This window comes from Sceloporus occidentalis, unplaced genomic scaffold, assembly GCF_023333645.1.
Source record: "Sceloporus occidentalis isolate IW3139 unplaced genomic scaffold, rSceOcc1.0.p SCAF_500, whole genome shotgun sequence".
Classification (NCBI taxonomy): domain Eukaryota; kingdom Metazoa; phylum Chordata; class Lepidosauria; order Squamata; family Phrynosomatidae; genus Sceloporus; species Sceloporus occidentalis.
This window is the reverse complement of record NW_028317480.1, coordinates 44,242-61,404: the sequence shown is the minus strand read 5'-3', so window position 1 is coordinate 61,404 and position 17,163 is coordinate 44,242. Positions and strand designations below refer to the sequence as shown.

Sequence of the window (17,163 nt, the reverse complement as noted above, 5' to 3'; positions counted from 1 at the left end):
ATATTTGTGGATGTCTCACAGACTGTTCTGTTCCTGAGAGTCTCGCCGCAGATGCCCCAGGGTTTAGGTGCGGGGGGTCTTGCAGCATTGGGGGGGCATCCGTCTATAAAGAATAAAAACTTTATATTAATAATCACATTTCTTAATTAACGCTAATGCCCTGTATGGTATCTGCCAACAGCCCTGCAGCTGCTCTGACATCCCAACCGCATTTAGTAAATAAGCTGGGGATGCCCTGAGGTCCCCGGCAGATCTGTTACTGGTGCAGCTTTAAGGGCTTTGTTTGGGGTATTTGGGTATCTGGGGTCACATCACGCATCTGTGTAAAGCGGGCACCGTGCGGTAATTTGCACATCAGTGAGTGCTGGGGTCACACATGCGCAGACGTGTTACCAGAAACGGCTAGTTAGACCCCAGACCCCTGTGGTCCTGGCTGACACGCCCTCTGAGGGACACAATAGCACAGTAGGGGGGGGGCTTATCCTTTAATCTCTGAAGTTTTGGGCAGACCTTCACCTCTTGCTGACCCCTCACTGTATTAGTTTTTGGGAAGCTCCTCCCCCTGGGCTGGCTGACCAATCCCCCTATTAAAGCTGGGTGCTTGCTGTTGGTGCACTCATTGCTGCGTATGGAGCATGGTGACCTCTGCTGCTGGGTGGTGGATCCTGTGTCCGTTGCTGTTCCTACAGCAAGTGACCCTAAGATGGGCTGCCTGTCCCTGCCCAGACCCAGCGCTTTGTGAGCCCATCACTCGCAGCCAGGACTTTGAGGTAAATGTGCTTGTTGTGTGCACCTGGCGGTACCTGCGCGGTAATTGTGCGGATGCTGCGTGGGGAGTTATGGCCGTGTCTGGTTTGTTGGTTTGCTGGGATTCGTTCCTCTGGAAGTTCAGCTTCATCCCAAACTTTGCCCCCACCCCTTCGGCTTCTGGCAGGTAGAAGGTTAAAACATGTTGAAACGGACAGTATCGATCCAGTCGTTACTGAGGACGATAACCCTTCCCAGAGGGCTTCATATTTGCCTTTCCTGACCCCAACACCACGGGGCTGAGGAAGCCTGCGGTTTATCGAGGGAATATAATGTAGTGCAGGACGGGGGTTTCCTGATCATGCATCAAACTGCAGGCTTTCCCAGCCCGGCGTGTGTCTGCTGGACCTGTGATAACTGGACGCAGCTGGATACGGAACCAAGTGCCCTGTGTAGATACGCAGCGGTGGTGGATACGGAACCAGTCTGCCCTTTTTACCTACTCACGCAGCAAGCTTTCTCGAAGTCCTTTTCAGGCGTTAAGTCTATTCCATGTATCTACTACCCTTTCTATACCGTGGCATTTTCCCACATTGTCCCTCAGTCTTCTGGGACGATCCCCTCTTTGACTTTATTTAATCCCTGGAAATGTTTGAAGGTTTCTCTTCCACGGTCTATAGAAAGTTTTAAGACTTTTCTTTTCTTCGTTGGTGTTTTGTTTGTCCACATTTTTGTTTTTGTGGCCCTTGTTTGAATTCTCTGTAAATTTATTTTTCGTGGCCCCCAAAACGCAGTGATGATCTCTAAATGCCATCCCATTCCCTGCTGCTGATTCCTCTCTGCATATCCCACACCGTCCTCCCAGCTAATAGCCCCTCAGTCTCTTACTTCTGATCCGGGTGTCAGTACAGCGCCGTTAAGTCTTCTTCGAAGTTTAGTGTCCTAAATGCGTTACTTTACACTTCACCATGTGAAACTGCGGCAGGCGCAGCTGTGGCTGTGTGGAAGTCGCATTGATGCTTACTGACCGTGAATTTGCAATCCGCAGGTTTATGTCTTCTACACTCGGGGACAGTCCTGGAAGCGATATGATTGGTCGAAGATCACCACGGTGGCGCTATTTGCACCGTACGATCCAGAACTCATGTGCTTCGCGCACTCGAAGGGAGTGAGATTCGTCCTCAAAGGTCAGTGCGATTCCGGGGTGTGGGGTACAGCACCGTGACAAACGTGGGCGCCGAATGAACTTCATATAGTAACTTTACGCTCGTTCCCGCTACCCATCATCCTCTACTCGTACAGCTTTCAGAGTGTGATTCTTAACATTGTTACTATTTGTTTTATTTGATGCTTGTTTGCTTGAGGCGACGTCCCTGTTAATAGCATTAGTGGTGGCAGAAATGGTATTGGTGGTGGCAGAAATGGTATTAGAAGTATTTATTATTATGAGTTATAGAAGATGTTCCAGTTAACAAATATTATTAGTAATAGCATTAGTAGTATTATGAGTTATAACACATAATAGTACTACTACTAATAATAATATTGAGTTATATGAGACGTCCCAGTTAAAAATATTGTGTGTTTTAGGAGATATCCTAGTTAACTATATTACTATTAATAGTAGTAGCAGCATTAGTATTATTATTAAAATTATTAAAGAAAACCTCCCAATTAACAGTAGCAGTATTATTATTAGTATTTAGTATTAGCAGTAGTATTATTAGTATTGGTATTATTAGAAGTATCATGATGTGTTTTAGGAGACGTCCCGATTATATTATTATAAGTTGTAGTATTATTATTATTTAGTATTACTATTATTTTTAGTAGTAGTATTAGTTGTAGTATTAGCAGTAGTATTTTATTAGTATTATTATGGTGTGTTTTAGGAGACGTCCCGATTATATTATTATTAGTTGTAGTATTATTATTATTTAGTATTACTATTATTTTTAGTTGTAGTATTAGTTGTAGTATTATTAGTAGTATTATTCAGTAATAGCAGTAGTATTTTATTAGTATTATTATGATGTGTTTTAGGAGACGTCCCGATTAACGATATTATCGATCCGCGGAACCGGACGGCCTGGGTGAGAGAGAAGGTGAACCTGGCGAAGAGACAGTTCATGGATGGTATTAATTTAGACATAGAGCAGCCAGTTACCGAAGGCTCGCCCAAATATTATGCCTTAACTGCTCTGGTGCAGGAGACCACCGAGACCTTCCACCGAGAGATTCCCGGCTCGCAGGTAAACACAGAAGCCGCTTGAGTTATATTTTTATATTCAGTTCACAAAATTTGTAATTTTCCTCCTTTTCATTCCCCAAGTTCTCTTTACGGCTCCAATTCAGAGAATTTATTGCATGGAAATGGCTTTGGCACTGACTCGTGGCGTGACCCCTGGGGCGACCTGTGGCGTGTTGCCACGGATGTGCCTTGGTTTGTTTTAAACTATTCAGTTTGTGCCCCGCAGGTGACGTTCGACGTGGCCTGGTCTCCCGCCTGCGTGGATTTACGCTGCTATAACTACTCGGGGATAGCGGATCTCTGCGACTTCCTCTTTGTCATGTCTTACGATGAGCAGTCCCAGATATGGACGGAGTGCGTGGCCGGAGCCAACGCCCCCTATAACCAGACCCTCAGAGGTGAGAGACCCCCTATAACCAGACCCTCGGAGGTGAGAGACCCCCCAGACCCTCGGAGGTGAGATCTCCCATATCCAGACCCTCAGAGATGAGACCCCCCATATCCAGAACCTCAGAGGTGAGAGACCTCCCATTAAACAGGATGAGTGGGCACTTCATTTAACCAGGGTGCCACTGTCTGGTCGTGGACTGTATCCACTACTCATGAAACAGAAAGGGATGATGGCTGCGTTTTCTCTCTTTAGACCGCTTTACGGTTCTTTTAGGTTACGATGAATTCGTGGATCTGGGTATTGACCCCAAAAAGCTGGTGATGGGTGTTCCGTGGTACGGGTACGATTATACCTGCCTCAACTTATCAAAGGTAATGAAATGGCGGCCGAGACATTACCCCGGCGGTAACTGCCCCGTCCTGCCCTGCGGGTACCGCGTAAGACTTCACTTCCGGTGTCAATCTGGCGGCTTTCTGTGCCACGCCGGGAATCGTGGGAAATTCGTGGAATCTCCATGGATTTCTTGCTTCGGAATCTTTTTTTTTTTTTTTTCTATCCCAATGTTGGGGAAGCAAAAATGCGTCGTCTGCCATCAGAGGCTTAATGGGTTAACGGAGGCCTCCAGATGAATCTGTTATTAATATAGAAAGTAGTGGATGTAATTGGGATTAACCGTGGCTGTGCTCGTGGCTCTTTCAGGATCACACGTGTAGTATCCCCAACAAGCCTTTCCGTGGCGCCCCCTGCAGTGACGCTGCGGGGCGTAAGGTAGCGTACGGGGCGATCATGAAGCAGGTGAACGGATCGAGCAGCGGGAGGCTGTGGCACGAGGTGCAGAAATCTCCCTTCTATAACTACAAGGTGTGTGACGCGGGGAATTGGTGGCTTTGGTGGTGGTGACGCTCCTCAGGCGGCCGGGACTCTGTCTGCGCCGCTTACGTGTCCGTCGTTTCTACAGGATCGGAAAGGGAACATTCACCAAGTGTGGTACGACGATCCGCAGAGCATCGCGCTGAAGGTGGCGTATGTGAAAAAGCGTGGCTTGCGTGGCGTTGGCATGTGGAATGGGGATCTTTTAGATTACTCCTCGGATCCTGTTGCCCAGCAGCAGACGGCGGCCATGTGGAAGGCGCTGATTCCGTGACGCTTTGACCCGTTGAATCGCCGGACCTTTGTGTAAATAATTTTATTGGACCACGTTGGATGAATGAGAACCGCCACAAATCCTCACGTGAACCCCATGCAGCGGTCTGTAGATGGGTTGGATTAGTGGGCTGATGTGTCCTCCTATCATTAAACGTGTAAAAGGATTCTTTATGTGGGATTCGGGGTCCCTTCAGGCCGTGTCAGCTGCGTGTTCTACACGGGTCCTGAGTCTCCCGGAAATGCCCTTGTTCCTTCACCCTGTGCCGGGGGCCGCGCGATGGATACAGTTGGGGGGGGTGCTTGTTTGCACGGGACGGATATGTGTGTGTGTGTGGGGGGGGTTGCGCGCGACGGATAGGCGTGGGGGGTGGAATTGCGCGCAAGATATATGCGTGGGGGGGGCAGGCGCAACAGGGATATCCGTGACACAGCTGCCTGCTGCCAAATCATAGACCTGACCCAAGGAATCACAAGTCTCTTCATTGTAAATAAAAATAAAATCACTTTATGAAACAGATTTACTGTCCGCTCTTCCTTTGTTTAGGGTGTTGTGTGTCTCTGTGCTGTGTGTGTGTTAGGGTGTCGGAGTGAGCGTGGGTTGGTGTCAGGGTGTCGGAGTGAGCGTGTATTTGAGAGACAGGGGCCCCGGGGAGACATGGGGCCCCGCTCTGATGCTATTAGCCGAGGGGTAATACTGGGCTATGGGGGTATTTCTTTTGATTTTTGCTTCATTTTACAGGCAGATTATTAACCCCTTATTTATGAATAACGTCTGCGGAGCACAGCGGGGGCTTCATACAATAAACGGTGTTAATAAAATCTAATAGCCCCACTCACTTACACAAATACCCCGGCCACGCCTCTGACCACACCCTTTAACACAAGTGTCCCTCTCCGGCCATCATGCACAGGCCTCTGTCCCCCAAAGCTCACAATCTAATGCTTACGTGACGTGACGGTGGGTGGCTGTTGTCCCCTCAAGCGCGGTTGTTGAGGCTCCTGCCCCCTGCTGGGCTCTCGGTGCCTCAGCGAGGTTACTGACGTCATCAGCTGGATGTCTATCTCCAAAGCCCCGCCCCCAACTAGTTCCACACCCCAGTTTGAAGTCTGCCCGTAAAGCTCCGCCTCGGCTGTAATTCCTGTTTATGAAGCCCCGCCCCCAGCTTGCAGTCGGGTTGCTCGGTGCTGCGGGTGGAGCATGGAGACCTCCGCCGGGTGGTGGATCCTGTGTCCGCTGCTACTCCTGCTGCAAGTGACCCTGAGCTGGGCTGCCTGTCCCTGCCCAGACCCAGCACTCTGTGAGCCCATCACTCACAGCCAGGACTTCGAGGTACACGAGCTGGGGGTGCTGAGTGTCACTGTGGTGTTAGCTGTGTGTATTATGGGATGTTTTGGGGTGTTGCCTGTTACTGTGTTGTGTGTTGCATGTGTGTTGTGTTGCGTGTCACTGCGTGTTGTGCATTGTGTGTCACTGCGTCCCGCGTGTTGTGCTTTGCGTGTCACTGCATTGTGCGTTGCTGCGTGTCATTGCTTTGTGTGTCACTGTGTGTTGTGTGTCACTGCATGCCGTGCCTTGTGTGTTGCGTGTCACTGCGTTGTGCATAACTGTGAGCCACGTGTTGTGTTGCGTGTCACTGTGTTGTGCATTGCTGCGTGTTGTGTGTCACTGCGTGCTGCATGTCACTGCGTTTATCACTTTGTGTTGCTCGTTGCGTGTCAATGTGTGCTGCGCCTTGTGTGTTTTGCGTATCACTGCATTGTGCGTAACTGCGTGTTGTGTTGTGTGTCACTGCGTGCTGCATGTCACTGCGTTGTTTATCACTTTGTGTTGTGTGTTGCGTGTCATTGTGTGCTGCGCCTTTTGTGTTGTGTGTCACTGCGTTGTGCGTAACTTGCGTGCTGCGTGTCACTGCGTTGTGTGCTGCGAAGTCTCTGTCAGTGGCAGAAGGTGCGGTGTGTCTGACGGGCGCATTTCCAGCGTCCAGCACCGAGCACCCGGCTTCCCCAGTTTGTGTTGGGTGTGATTGTCAGCTGCACGGTTCTGATATCGGGTGTCACGCGTGTTCACCGTTTATCCGCAGGTCTACGTGTTTCATGTTCGGGGGCAGTCCTGGAAGCGATATGATTGGTCGAAAGTCACCACGGTCGCTCTGTTCGCAGAGTACGATCCGGAACTCATGTGCTTCGCGCACTCCAAGGGAGCGAGACTCGTCCTCACGGGTGAGTCAGCGGGCGCCTATAACGGCAGCCACGTGCTACACGTATGATGGGTTTTTACACGGTAACACGTGTTATTATTATTTATTAATTATTAGTAGTATTTAGTATTAGTATTTTATATTAGCAGTAGTATTATAAGTATTATTCAGTATTATAATTTAGTAATAGAAGTAGTATAGTTATTAGCAGTAGTAGTATTATTAGTATTTAGTATTATTATTTTTTAGTAATAGTAGTAGTATAGTTATTAGCTGTAGTAGTATTATTATTAGTATTATTTAGTATTATTATTTTGTAGTAATATTAGTAGTAGTATAGTTATTAGCAGTAGTAGTATTTAGTATTAGTGTTATTATTTTGTATGATTAGTCGTATTATAGTTATTAGCAGTAGTATTATTATTATTAGTGTAATTTTGTATTATAATTATGTACTAATAGTAGTAGTATAGTTATTAGCAGTAGTATTATTACTGGTATTAATTAGGATTACTATAATTTAGTATTATTTATAGTAATATAGTTAATAGCAGTATTATTATTTTATTATTAGTATTAGTATTATTTAGTATTATTATAATTTAGTAATAGTAGTAGTATAGTTATTAGCAGTAGTATTATTATTATTAGTAGTATTATTTAGTATTATTATTTTTAGTAATAGTAGTAGTATTGTTATTAGCAGTAGTATTATTACTGGTATTAATTAGGATTACTATAATTTAGCATTATTAATAGTAATATAGTTATTAGCAGTAGTATTATTATTAGTATTATTTAGAATTACTAGTAGTATAGTTATTATCAGTAGTATTATTTAGCATTAGTATTATTATTCTTTTGTATTATTAGTCGTAGTATAGTTATTACCGGTAGAAGTAGTAGTATTAGTATTATTATTTAGTATTATAATTATTTAGTAATAGTAGTAGTATAGTTAGTAGCAGTAGCATTATTGCTGGTATTATTTAGTATTACTATAATTTTGTATTATTAATAGTAGTATAGTTATTAGCAGTAGTATTAGTATTATTTAGTATTATTATTATTTAATAATATTAGTCATAGTATAATAATTTATAGCAATATTATTATTAGTAGTATTATTATTTCATAATATTCGTCATAGTATAGTTATTTGCAATAGTCTTATTATTAGTATTAGTTTTATTTCGTAATATTATCAGTATTATTATTAGTATTACTGGTATTTAGTATTATTATTTAATAATATTAGTCATAGTATAGTTATTAGCAGTATTATTATTAGTATTTAGTATTATAATTATTTTGTAATAGTAGTAGTATAGTTATTAGCAGTACTATTATTGCTGGTATTTAGTATTTTTAGAATTTAGTATTATTAATAGTAAAATAGTTATTAGCAGTAGTATTTTTATTAGTAGTATTATTTAGTATTATAATTTAGTAATAGTAGTAGTATAGTTATTAGTAGTAGTATTATTATTAGTATTATTTAGTATTATTATAATTTAGTAATAGTAGTAGTATAGTTATAAGCAGTAGTATTATTATTAGTAGTATTATTATAATTTAGTAAAAGTAGTATAGTTATGAGCAGTAGTATTATTAGTATTATTTTTTAGTGATATTAGTAATATAGTTATTAGCAGTAGTATTATTATTAGTATTATTTATTATTATTATTTTTAGTAGTAGTATAGTTATTAGCAGTAGTATTATTAGTAGTATTTAGTATTATAATTTAGTAATAGTAGTGGTATCGTTATTAGCAGTATTATTATTAGTAGTATTATTTAGTATTATAATTTAGTAATAGAAGTAGTATAGTTATTAGCAGTGGTATTATTATTAGTATTATTTAGAATTACTAGTAGTATAGTTATTATCAGTAGTATTATTTAGCATTAGTATTATTATTCTTTTGTATGATTAGTCGTAGTATAGTTATTACCGGTAGTATTATTATTAGTATTTTGTATTATAATTATTTATTAATAGTAGTAGCATAGTTATTAGCAGTAGTATTATTACTGGTATTAATTAGGATTACTATAATTTAGTATTATTAATAGTAATATAGTTATTAGCAGTAGTATTATTATTATTAGTATTATTTAGTATTACTAGTAGTATAGTTATCAGTAGTATTATTTAGCATTAGTATTATTATTCTTTTGTATGATTAGTTGTAGTATAGTTATTACCGGTAGTATTAGTAGTATTATTTAATATTATAATTATTTAGTAATAGTAGTAGTATAGTTAGTAGCAGTAGCATTATTACTGGTATTATTTAGTATTACTATAATTTAGTATTATTAATAGTAGTATAGTTATTAGCAGTAGTATTATTATTAGTATTAGTATTATTATTATTTAATATTAGTCATAGTATAGTAATTTATATTAATATTATTATTAGTAGTAGTATTTAGTATTATTATTTAATAATATTAGTCATAGTTTAGTTATTTGCAATAGTCTTATTATTAGTATTATTTAGTATTAGTTTTATTTCGTAATATTAGCAGTATTATTATTAGTATTACTGGTATTTAGTATTATTATTTAATAATATTAGTCATAATATAGTTATTAGCAGTAGTGTTATTAGTATTATTTAGTATTATAATTTAGTAATAGTAGTAGTATAGTTATTAGCAGTACTATTATTGCTGGTATTATTTAGTATTTTTATAATTTAGTATTAGTAGTAGTATAGTTATTAGCAGTAGTATTATTATTAGTATTATTTATTATTATAATTTAGTAATAGTAGTAGTATAGTTATTAGCAGTAGTATTATTAGTATTAGTTAGTATTATTATTTTGTAGTAATATTAGTAGTAGTATAGTTATTAGCAGTAGTAGTATTTAGTATTAGTGTTATTTTGTATGATTAGTCATAGTATAGTTATTACCGGTAGTATTATTATTAGTGTAATTTAGTATTATAATTATGTAGTAATAGTAGTAGTATAGTTATTAGCAATAGTATTATTACTGGTATTAATTAGGGTTACTAAAATTTAGCAGTAGCATTATTAGTAGTATTTAGTATTACTAGTAGTATAGTTATTAGAAGTAGTATTATTTGGCATTAGTATTGTTATTCTTTTGTATTATTAGTCATAGTATAGTTATTACCGGTAGAAGTAGTATTATTAGTATTTAGTATTTTCATAGTAGTAGTAGTAGTTTAGTTATTAGCAGTAGTATTAGTATTATTTTGTATTATTATTATTTTGTAATATTAGTAGCAGTATTATTATTATTATTTAGTATTATTATTTAATAATAGTAGTGGGATAGTTATTAGCAGAAGTATTATTATTAGTATTTTTAATATTATTATTTCATAATATTAGGAGTAGTATAGTTCTTATAAGTAGTATTATTTAGTATAATTTCTTAGTAGTAGTGTAGTTATTAGTAGTATTAGTATTATTTAGTATTATTATTATTTCATAATAGTTGTAGGATAGTTATTAGCAGAAGTATTATTATTAGTATTATTTAGTATTATTATTTCATAATATTAGGAGTAGTATAGTTCTTACAAGTAGTGTTATTTATTATTATTATTATTTCATAGTAGTAGTAGTAGTAGTAGTATAAATATTAGCAGTAGTATTATTATTAGAATTGTTTATTATTATTTCATAATAGTAGTAGTATAGTTATTAGCAGTAGTATTAGTATTATTTAGTATTATAATTTTATAATAGCAGTAGTTTAGTTATTAGCAGTATTATTTAGTAGTAGTATTATTTTGTAATAGTAGTAGTATAGTTATTAGCAGTAGTATTATAATTTAGTATTGGTATGATTATTATTATTTTCATATTAGTAGTAGTATAGTTATTAGCACTAGTATTATTATTAGTATTATTTAGCATTATAATTATTTTGTAATATTAGTAGTAGTATAGTTATTAGCAGTATTATTATTATATAGTATTATTATTTCATAATAGTAGGAGGACAGTTATTAGCAGAATTATTAGTAGTAGTATTACGGTATTTAGTATTATTATTATTTCATAATATTAGGAGTAGTATAGTTCTTAGCAGTATTATTATTATTATTTAGTAGTATAGTTATTAGCAGTAGTATTATTATTATTTAGTATTACTATTAATACTAAATAATTCCATAATAGTAGCAGTGTAGTTATTAGCAGTAGTATTATTTTTATTATTATTTAATAATATTAGTAGTAGGATAGTTATTAGCAGTAGTATTAGTATTATGTGGTATTATCATTTTGAAATAGTAGTAGTATTATTAGTATTATTTAGTATTATTATTTTCATAGTATAGTTATTAGCAGTAGTATTATTATTAGTATTATTTTGTATTATTATTTTGTAATATTGGTAGTATAGTTTTTAGCAGAAGTATTATTAGTATCCTTTTGTATTATTATTATTTTGCAATATTAGTAGTATATTTGTTAGCAGTAGTATTATTATTATGATGTGTTTTAGGAGACGTTCCTCTTAACTATATTATAATTAGTAGTATTGTTATCGTTGTTGTTATTTAGAATTAGTATTATTAGTAGTAGTGGTATTATTTACTAGTGTTGTTGTTGTTGTTATTTAGTATTTGTAGTAGTATTAGTATTATTATTTTTTGTAGTATTAGTAGTAGTAGTATTAGTTGTGGTAATATTATTAGTATTATTATGATGTGTTTTAGGAGATGTCCCAGTTAACAATATTATTCTAAGTATTATTTAGTATTAGTATTTTTATTAGTTGTAGTATTATTATTGGTATTAGTATTAGCAGTAGTATTATTAGTATTGGTGTTATTGGTATTATGACGTGTTTTAGGAGACGTCCCTCTTAACTATATTAATATTAGTAGTTGTATTAGTTGTATTATGATTATTTAGTATTAGTATTATTTTTAGCAGTAGTATTAGTTGTTGTATTATTATTAGTATTTAGTATTAGCAGTATGATTATTAGTATTATTTAGTATTAGCAGTAGTAGAATTTAGTATTGGTATTATGATGTATTTTAGGAGACGTCCCTCTTAACTATATTATTATTAGTAGTATTAGTTGTAGTAGTATTAGTATTGGTATTAGAATTATTATGATGTGTTTTAGGAGACGGCCCTCTATATACTATATATATATTATTATATACTATATTATGATTATTAGTATTAGTTGTGTTATTAGCATTATTTAGTATTAGCAGTATTATTATTTAGAATTAATATTATTAGTTGTAGTAGTATTAGTATTGCTTAGTATTAGCAGTAGTATTATTTAGTAGTAATATTAATTGTAGCATTATTATTAGTATTTAGTATTAGCAGTATTATTATTATTATTTAGTATTAGTATTATTAGTTGTAGTATTAGTATTAGCAGTAGTATTATTATTATTTAGTTGTATTATTATTGTTAGTATTAGTATTAGCAGTAGTATTATTATTATTTAGTATTAGTATTATTAGTTGTAGTATTAGCATTAGTATTAGCTGTAGTATTATTAGTATTATCATGATGTTTTAGGAGACGTCCCAATTATATTATTATTAGTTGTAGTATTATTATTTAGTATTAGTATTATTTTTAGTAGTAGTATTTGTTGTAGTATTATTATTAGTATTGGCAGTAGTATTATTAGTATTAGCATTATTATTATTTAGTATTAGTATTATTAGTTGTAGTATTATTATTAGTATTATTCAGTATTAGCAGTATTATTATTAGTATTTAGTATTAGCAGTAGTATTATTAGTATTGGTATTATTAGTATCATGATGTGTTTTAGGAGACGTCCCGATTACATTATTATTGGTTGTATTATTATTATTATTTATTTTTAGTAGTAGTATTAGTTGTAGTATTATTATTAGTATTATTCAGTAATAGCAGTATGTAGTATTTTATTAGTATTATTATGATGTGTTTTAGGAGACGTCCCGATTAACGATATTATCGATCCGCGGAACCGGACGGCCTGGGTGAGAGAGAAGGTGAACCTGGCGAAGAGACAGTTCATGGATGGTATTAATTTAGACATAGAGCAGGCTGTCCTTAGAGGCTCGCCCCAATATTACGCCTTAACTGCTCTGGTGCAGGAGACCACCGAGACCTTCCATCGAGAGATTCCCGGCTCGCAGGTATGTGTCTCGGGGCAGGTTTGTGACAGATTCACTTCTGGTTCATCCCCGAAAGCTGTTATTCCATGCGATTTGTCTCCCCTCCCCCGCTCTGTACCCCCGAATATACGCAGCCTCCAGTTTCCCGCGGATCGTGGCCTTTTGCTGCTTTTGCCGCAGCGTCTCATCATCCATTAAACTATTCAGTTTGTGCCCCGCAGGTGACGTTCGACGTGGCCTGGTCTCCCGCCTGCGTGGATTTACGCTGCTATAACTACTCGGGGATAGCGGATCTCTGCGACTTCCTCTTTGTCATGTCTTACGATGAGCAGTCCCAGATATGGACGGAGTGCGTGGCCGGAGCCAACGCCCCCTATAACCAGACCCTCAGAGGTGAGAGACCCCCTATAACCAGACCCTCGGAGGTGAGAGACCCCCCAGACCCTCAGAGGTGAGACCTCCCATATCCAGACCCTCAGAGATGAGACCCCCCATATCCAGAACCTCAGAGGTGAGAGACCTCCCATTAAACAGGATGAGTGGGCACTTCATTTAACCAGGGTGCCACTGTCTGGTCGTGGACTGTATCCACTACTCATGAAACAGAAAGGGATGATGGCTGCGTTTTCTCTCTGTAGACCGCTATACGGTTCTTTTTCTGTTTCTTTTAGGTTACGATGAATTCGTGGATCTGGGTATTGACCCCAAAAAGCTGGTGATGGGTGTTCCGTGGTACGGGTACGATTATACCTGCCTCAACTTATCAAAGGTAATGAAATGGTGGCCGAGACATTACCCCGGCGGGAACGACACTGTCCTGCCCTGTGGGTACCGCATAAGATTTTTATGCCCGTCTCTGCGTGTGGCTCTCAGGGTAACACGTGTACTCTACACAAGAAGCCTTTCCGTGGCGCCCCCTGCAGTGACGCTGCGGGATATCAGGTGGCGTACGGCGCGATCATGAAGCAGGTGAACGGATCGAGCAGCGGGAGGCTGTGGGACGAGGCGCAGAAATCTCCCTTCTATAACTACAAGGTGTGTGACGCGGCCTGGGAGGCAGGTGGCGAAATAAGTGCCCTCCTGCCCCCTATCAGGGCATCCTTATGTACTTCTTATTTCTGTGAGCAGGCAATGTAACAAAGGGGCGGAAAAAGCAAGTAGAGTGCTGGGTGTACAGCTAGGGGCATTAGTGGCACAAATAAGGAGGTGTGTGTGCTGTGGTTTATTCGTCTGTGCTGTTCCTGCAGGGTGTAGATGGGAACATTCACCAAGTGTGGTACGACGATCCGCAGAGCATCGCGCTGAAGGTGGCGTATGTGAGAAAGCGTGGCTTGCGTGGCGTCGGCATGTGGAATGGGGATCTTCTAGATTACTCCTCGGATCCTGTTGCCCAGCAGCAGACGGCGGCCATGTGGAAGGCGCTGATTGCGTGACCGGGACGTTCAGACTCCGAGATGGACATTTTTGGAAGAGAAATTATTTTATTAAATGTATGATATTATTGTCACGCGTGGCCCCCGCGGTGCTGCAAATAATAATAAATTTGTGGCACTGACTGCTTTTTTTACTGAAGTAACACGTATAAAACGGATTCTGCGTGTCTGATAAAGTCACGAGTTTCCAGGTCCTGTCGTCCAGCGTGGCCCCCTGTCACGGAGCTCATGCTCTGCTTCTCCAACTCAGAAATCCACTGGATCACCGCAGCGTCACCTCTGACACTTTCCTGCGTGGATATCCAAGGCAGCCTTTGCCCATTGCGTGTATTTTAATTCGCGTATAGCAAAGAGCTCGGCGCGGAACCGTCAGAAGCACGTGGCCATGAAAGGGTTTCCGCGCAGTTTCCGCTGCAGCGCCTCGACCTTCTGCTTCGATTCTGTCCGTGGCCCTTCACATGGCAAAGACAGGGGGGGCGACGATGGCCAATTGGGCCTTCTTCTGGGTGAGCTGCGCTTTGAGGACATTCAGGTCGGACGCCGCCTGTTTCCGCATCTGAAAAGACAGATTCGATCCGATCACAAAGTGCCACTAAAGCCACGTTCCGCCTGCTCCTCTAAATGTAACCCTTTAATAACTGAATGCAGGGGCAGGAACCCAAAACTCTTCCCAGAAACAATTATTTTAATTTATAAGCATATTTAAATTTTTCTGGAATATCCTTAATTGTCACATGACACAAAAGACGTCCCTGATTGGCTGAATGCTCCCGTGTTGTTTTTATGCGGGAAGGAATAATATGGCGGCAGAGAGATGTTTTTAGGTGCAGGCGGCAGGATCTGGCGAGGGACTAAATGTGAGGGATGAAGGAGAGGTTTGAGTCGAGGATGACCCCAAGGCATCGAGCCTGGTTAGCAGGAGAGACGGTCGTGTTGTTAATGGTGATAGAGAATTCAGGTTCTGGAGTGGAGATGGAGGGAAGATAATGAGTTCAGTTTTAGAGAGATTACGTTTCACGTGGTGATGTGACATCCATGAAGAAATAGACAAGCAGCTGGTAATACGGACGTGAGAGACCGGGGCAGACGGGTGGATTCGGGGATCATCTGCATAGAGATTATACTGAAGGCCAAATGAGTTGATTCGTTTGCCAAGAGATGAAGTATAAAGAGAGAACAGCAGAGGGCCGAGGACTGAACCTTGGGGGCCGCCAACCGAAAGTGGAAGGGGCGATGAGGTCTCGCTAGAGAAGCTGAGAGAAGGAACGGTGAGAGCCTGGAGAAGAAACCAAAGAACGGAATGAGAAGCGGCAGAGAGCTCCGGGACGATCAGAAGAAGAGAGACCATCGCTAGAGCCGTTAGGGAGTGAAGGGGTTTGAGGGTCGAGGAGGGAATTAGAGGAGAGGAGCGAGGAGATCCCACGCAATCCGATCAAACTACATGGAGGTAAAAGGAAGCCCAGAGACGGCCGGCAGTTGGTCAGATAGATGGATCTGAGGAAGGATTAGCGCTTGAAGGCTGGAATCGAGATTGTCTGCAGCGAGGCTTCACCTTGATCTCGATGAGGAGTTTGATCCGCGCGTTCTCCACGTGGCGCCTCAGCTGATCCAGTTCCTGCTGCCGATTGGTTATCGTCATAATTACAGAATTCTGCAAAAAAGAAAAACGAGATTAACCACTTCAGCCCCTAAAACACCACGAGTTACCCCGCTGAGCTATAGATGCAGAAGAAGCAGAATAACCCCGACCTGCCCCCCCTGGGGGTCTCACACATCAACTGCAGGTAACAAGATACAGGACACGTCAAACCCTGCTGTACAGAAAGCGCACACGCGTGAACACAGGATCACACCTGGGAACCTCTGGGGCGTGGGCAAGGTTACCTGTGCAATGGAGGCCGGCTAGCCACCTACGTTGGCGGGCATAGCCCCAAGCACCTTAAATCCATATGGGGTGGGCAGCCTTAATGGCGCTCCTGCAACGCAGAGAGTTCCCAGGCATGCTCACAATATATGGCGTCGCACGCTCACCCGGGGCCACGGACATTTCCCACCAGCATCCTTCTGGCTGACGCAGACGTTTCCGTGGCAGTGAAATACCTTTGAGCCGTCTGCCAGCGCCGGGTGCTTGGCACGTCTTCGCCCGTCTCGTGCCGCCAGCTGCGCCAGGAGCCTCTGGTAGGAGTTCTCTAAGTCCACGCGCAGTCTCTTCACCGTGTCCTCCAGCGACGACGTCTCCTTCTTTGTTTCAAAATATTTCTTTTTCCATGAATTCCGAACTTTAAGGAAATAAAGAGCTCTTGCATCATCACCGCACTCGCATCATCGCCGCGGTGACGACATACTTTATTACATCAATTTTCTCAGGAATTTTTTTACCTGTTTTAGGCTCCGCCCACTTATATTATTATATATTATTATATATCATAGATTGTCAAGAGTCTGTCTGTGCTGGGGCAACAGCAACTCCCAACACTCTCAGCCAATCATACACACTATAGTACAATGTCTTGAATTATGGGAAGGGTAGCTGTTTAAGATCCTGTTGGCTTCCCCCAGACTACCTTCAGAAACCATTGCTGTCCGGATGAAACCCCTCTAGGGGGCTACTGGGACCCCTGTCTTATTCTGCATCATCCCAGCCGGCCCTTCTGCATTAACCCCTTCATACCTTGATGTCTCCTCAGTTTATATTGCTCCAGCAAGGACTTGGTTTTCTTCAGCAGCTCCTCGCGGGATTTCTCCAGCTTCAGCCGCTCTTCTCTCGTCTTCTCTAATTGCCGGAGGAGCGTCTCCTCTAAAAACCAAAAAGTAACCGGATTCCACGAGTGACACAAAACTCCAGGCGGCTGTCGGCGTA

General features: G+C 39.9%; 2 protein-coding genes across 2 annotated transcripts; both read left to right on the top strand.

The window, feature by feature from the left end:
* Positions 1 to 635: 635 nt before the first annotated feature.
* LOC149271514 (di-N-acetylchitobiase-like) lies at positions 636 to 4,533 on the top strand. The gene is made up of 7 exons (XM_089507383.1): positions 636 to 770; positions 1,796 to 1,934; positions 2,791 to 2,999; positions 3,225 to 3,396; positions 3,663 to 3,760; positions 4,089 to 4,250; positions 4,348 to 4,533. The coding sequence occupies exons 1-7, from the start codon at positions 636 to 638 to the stop codon at positions 4,531 to 4,533; spliced, it is 1,101 nt and encodes a 366-aa protein (XP_089363509.1).
* Positions 4,534 to 5,733: 1,200 nt separating this feature from the next.
* On the top strand, positions 5,734 to 14,303 carry LOC149271513 (di-N-acetylchitobiase-like). The gene is made up of 7 exons (XM_089507372.1): positions 5,734 to 5,865; positions 6,617 to 6,755; positions 12,683 to 12,891; positions 13,092 to 13,263; positions 13,542 to 13,639; positions 13,744 to 13,905; positions 14,118 to 14,303. Exons 1-7 carry the CDS (start codon positions 5,734 to 5,736, stop codon positions 14,301 to 14,303), a joined length of 1,098 nt encoding a protein of 365 aa, XP_089363498.1.
* Positions 14,304 to 17,163: the final 2,860 nt, after the last annotated feature.

Excerpts from the sequence above, each read along its gene's own strand:
- LOC149271514 (XM_089507383.1), top strand. The coding sequence starts at position 636 with ATGGTGACCTCTGCTGCTGGGTGGTGGATCCTGTGTCCGTTGCTGTTC. Across the intron at positions 1,935-2,790 it reads AGTGAGATTCGTCCTCAAAG|GAGACGTCCCGATTAACGAT; the intron begins GTCAGTGCGATT and ends GATGTGTTTTAG. Across the intron at positions 3,397-3,662 it reads CTATAACCAGACCCTCAGAG|GTTACGATGAATTCGTGGAT; the intron begins GTGAGAGACCCC and ends CGGTTCTTTTAG.
- LOC149271513 (XM_089507372.1), top strand. The coding sequence starts at position 5,734 with ATGGAGACCTCCGCCGGGTGGTGGATCCTGTGTCCGCTGCTACTCCTG. Across the intron at positions 5,866-6,616 it reads CTCACAGCCAGGACTTCGAG|GTCTACGTGTTTCATGTTCG; the intron begins GTACACGAGCTG and ends GTTTATCCGCAG. Across the intron at positions 13,264-13,541 it reads CTATAACCAGACCCTCAGAG|GTTACGATGAATTCGTGGAT; the intron begins GTGAGAGACCCC and ends TGTTTCTTTTAG.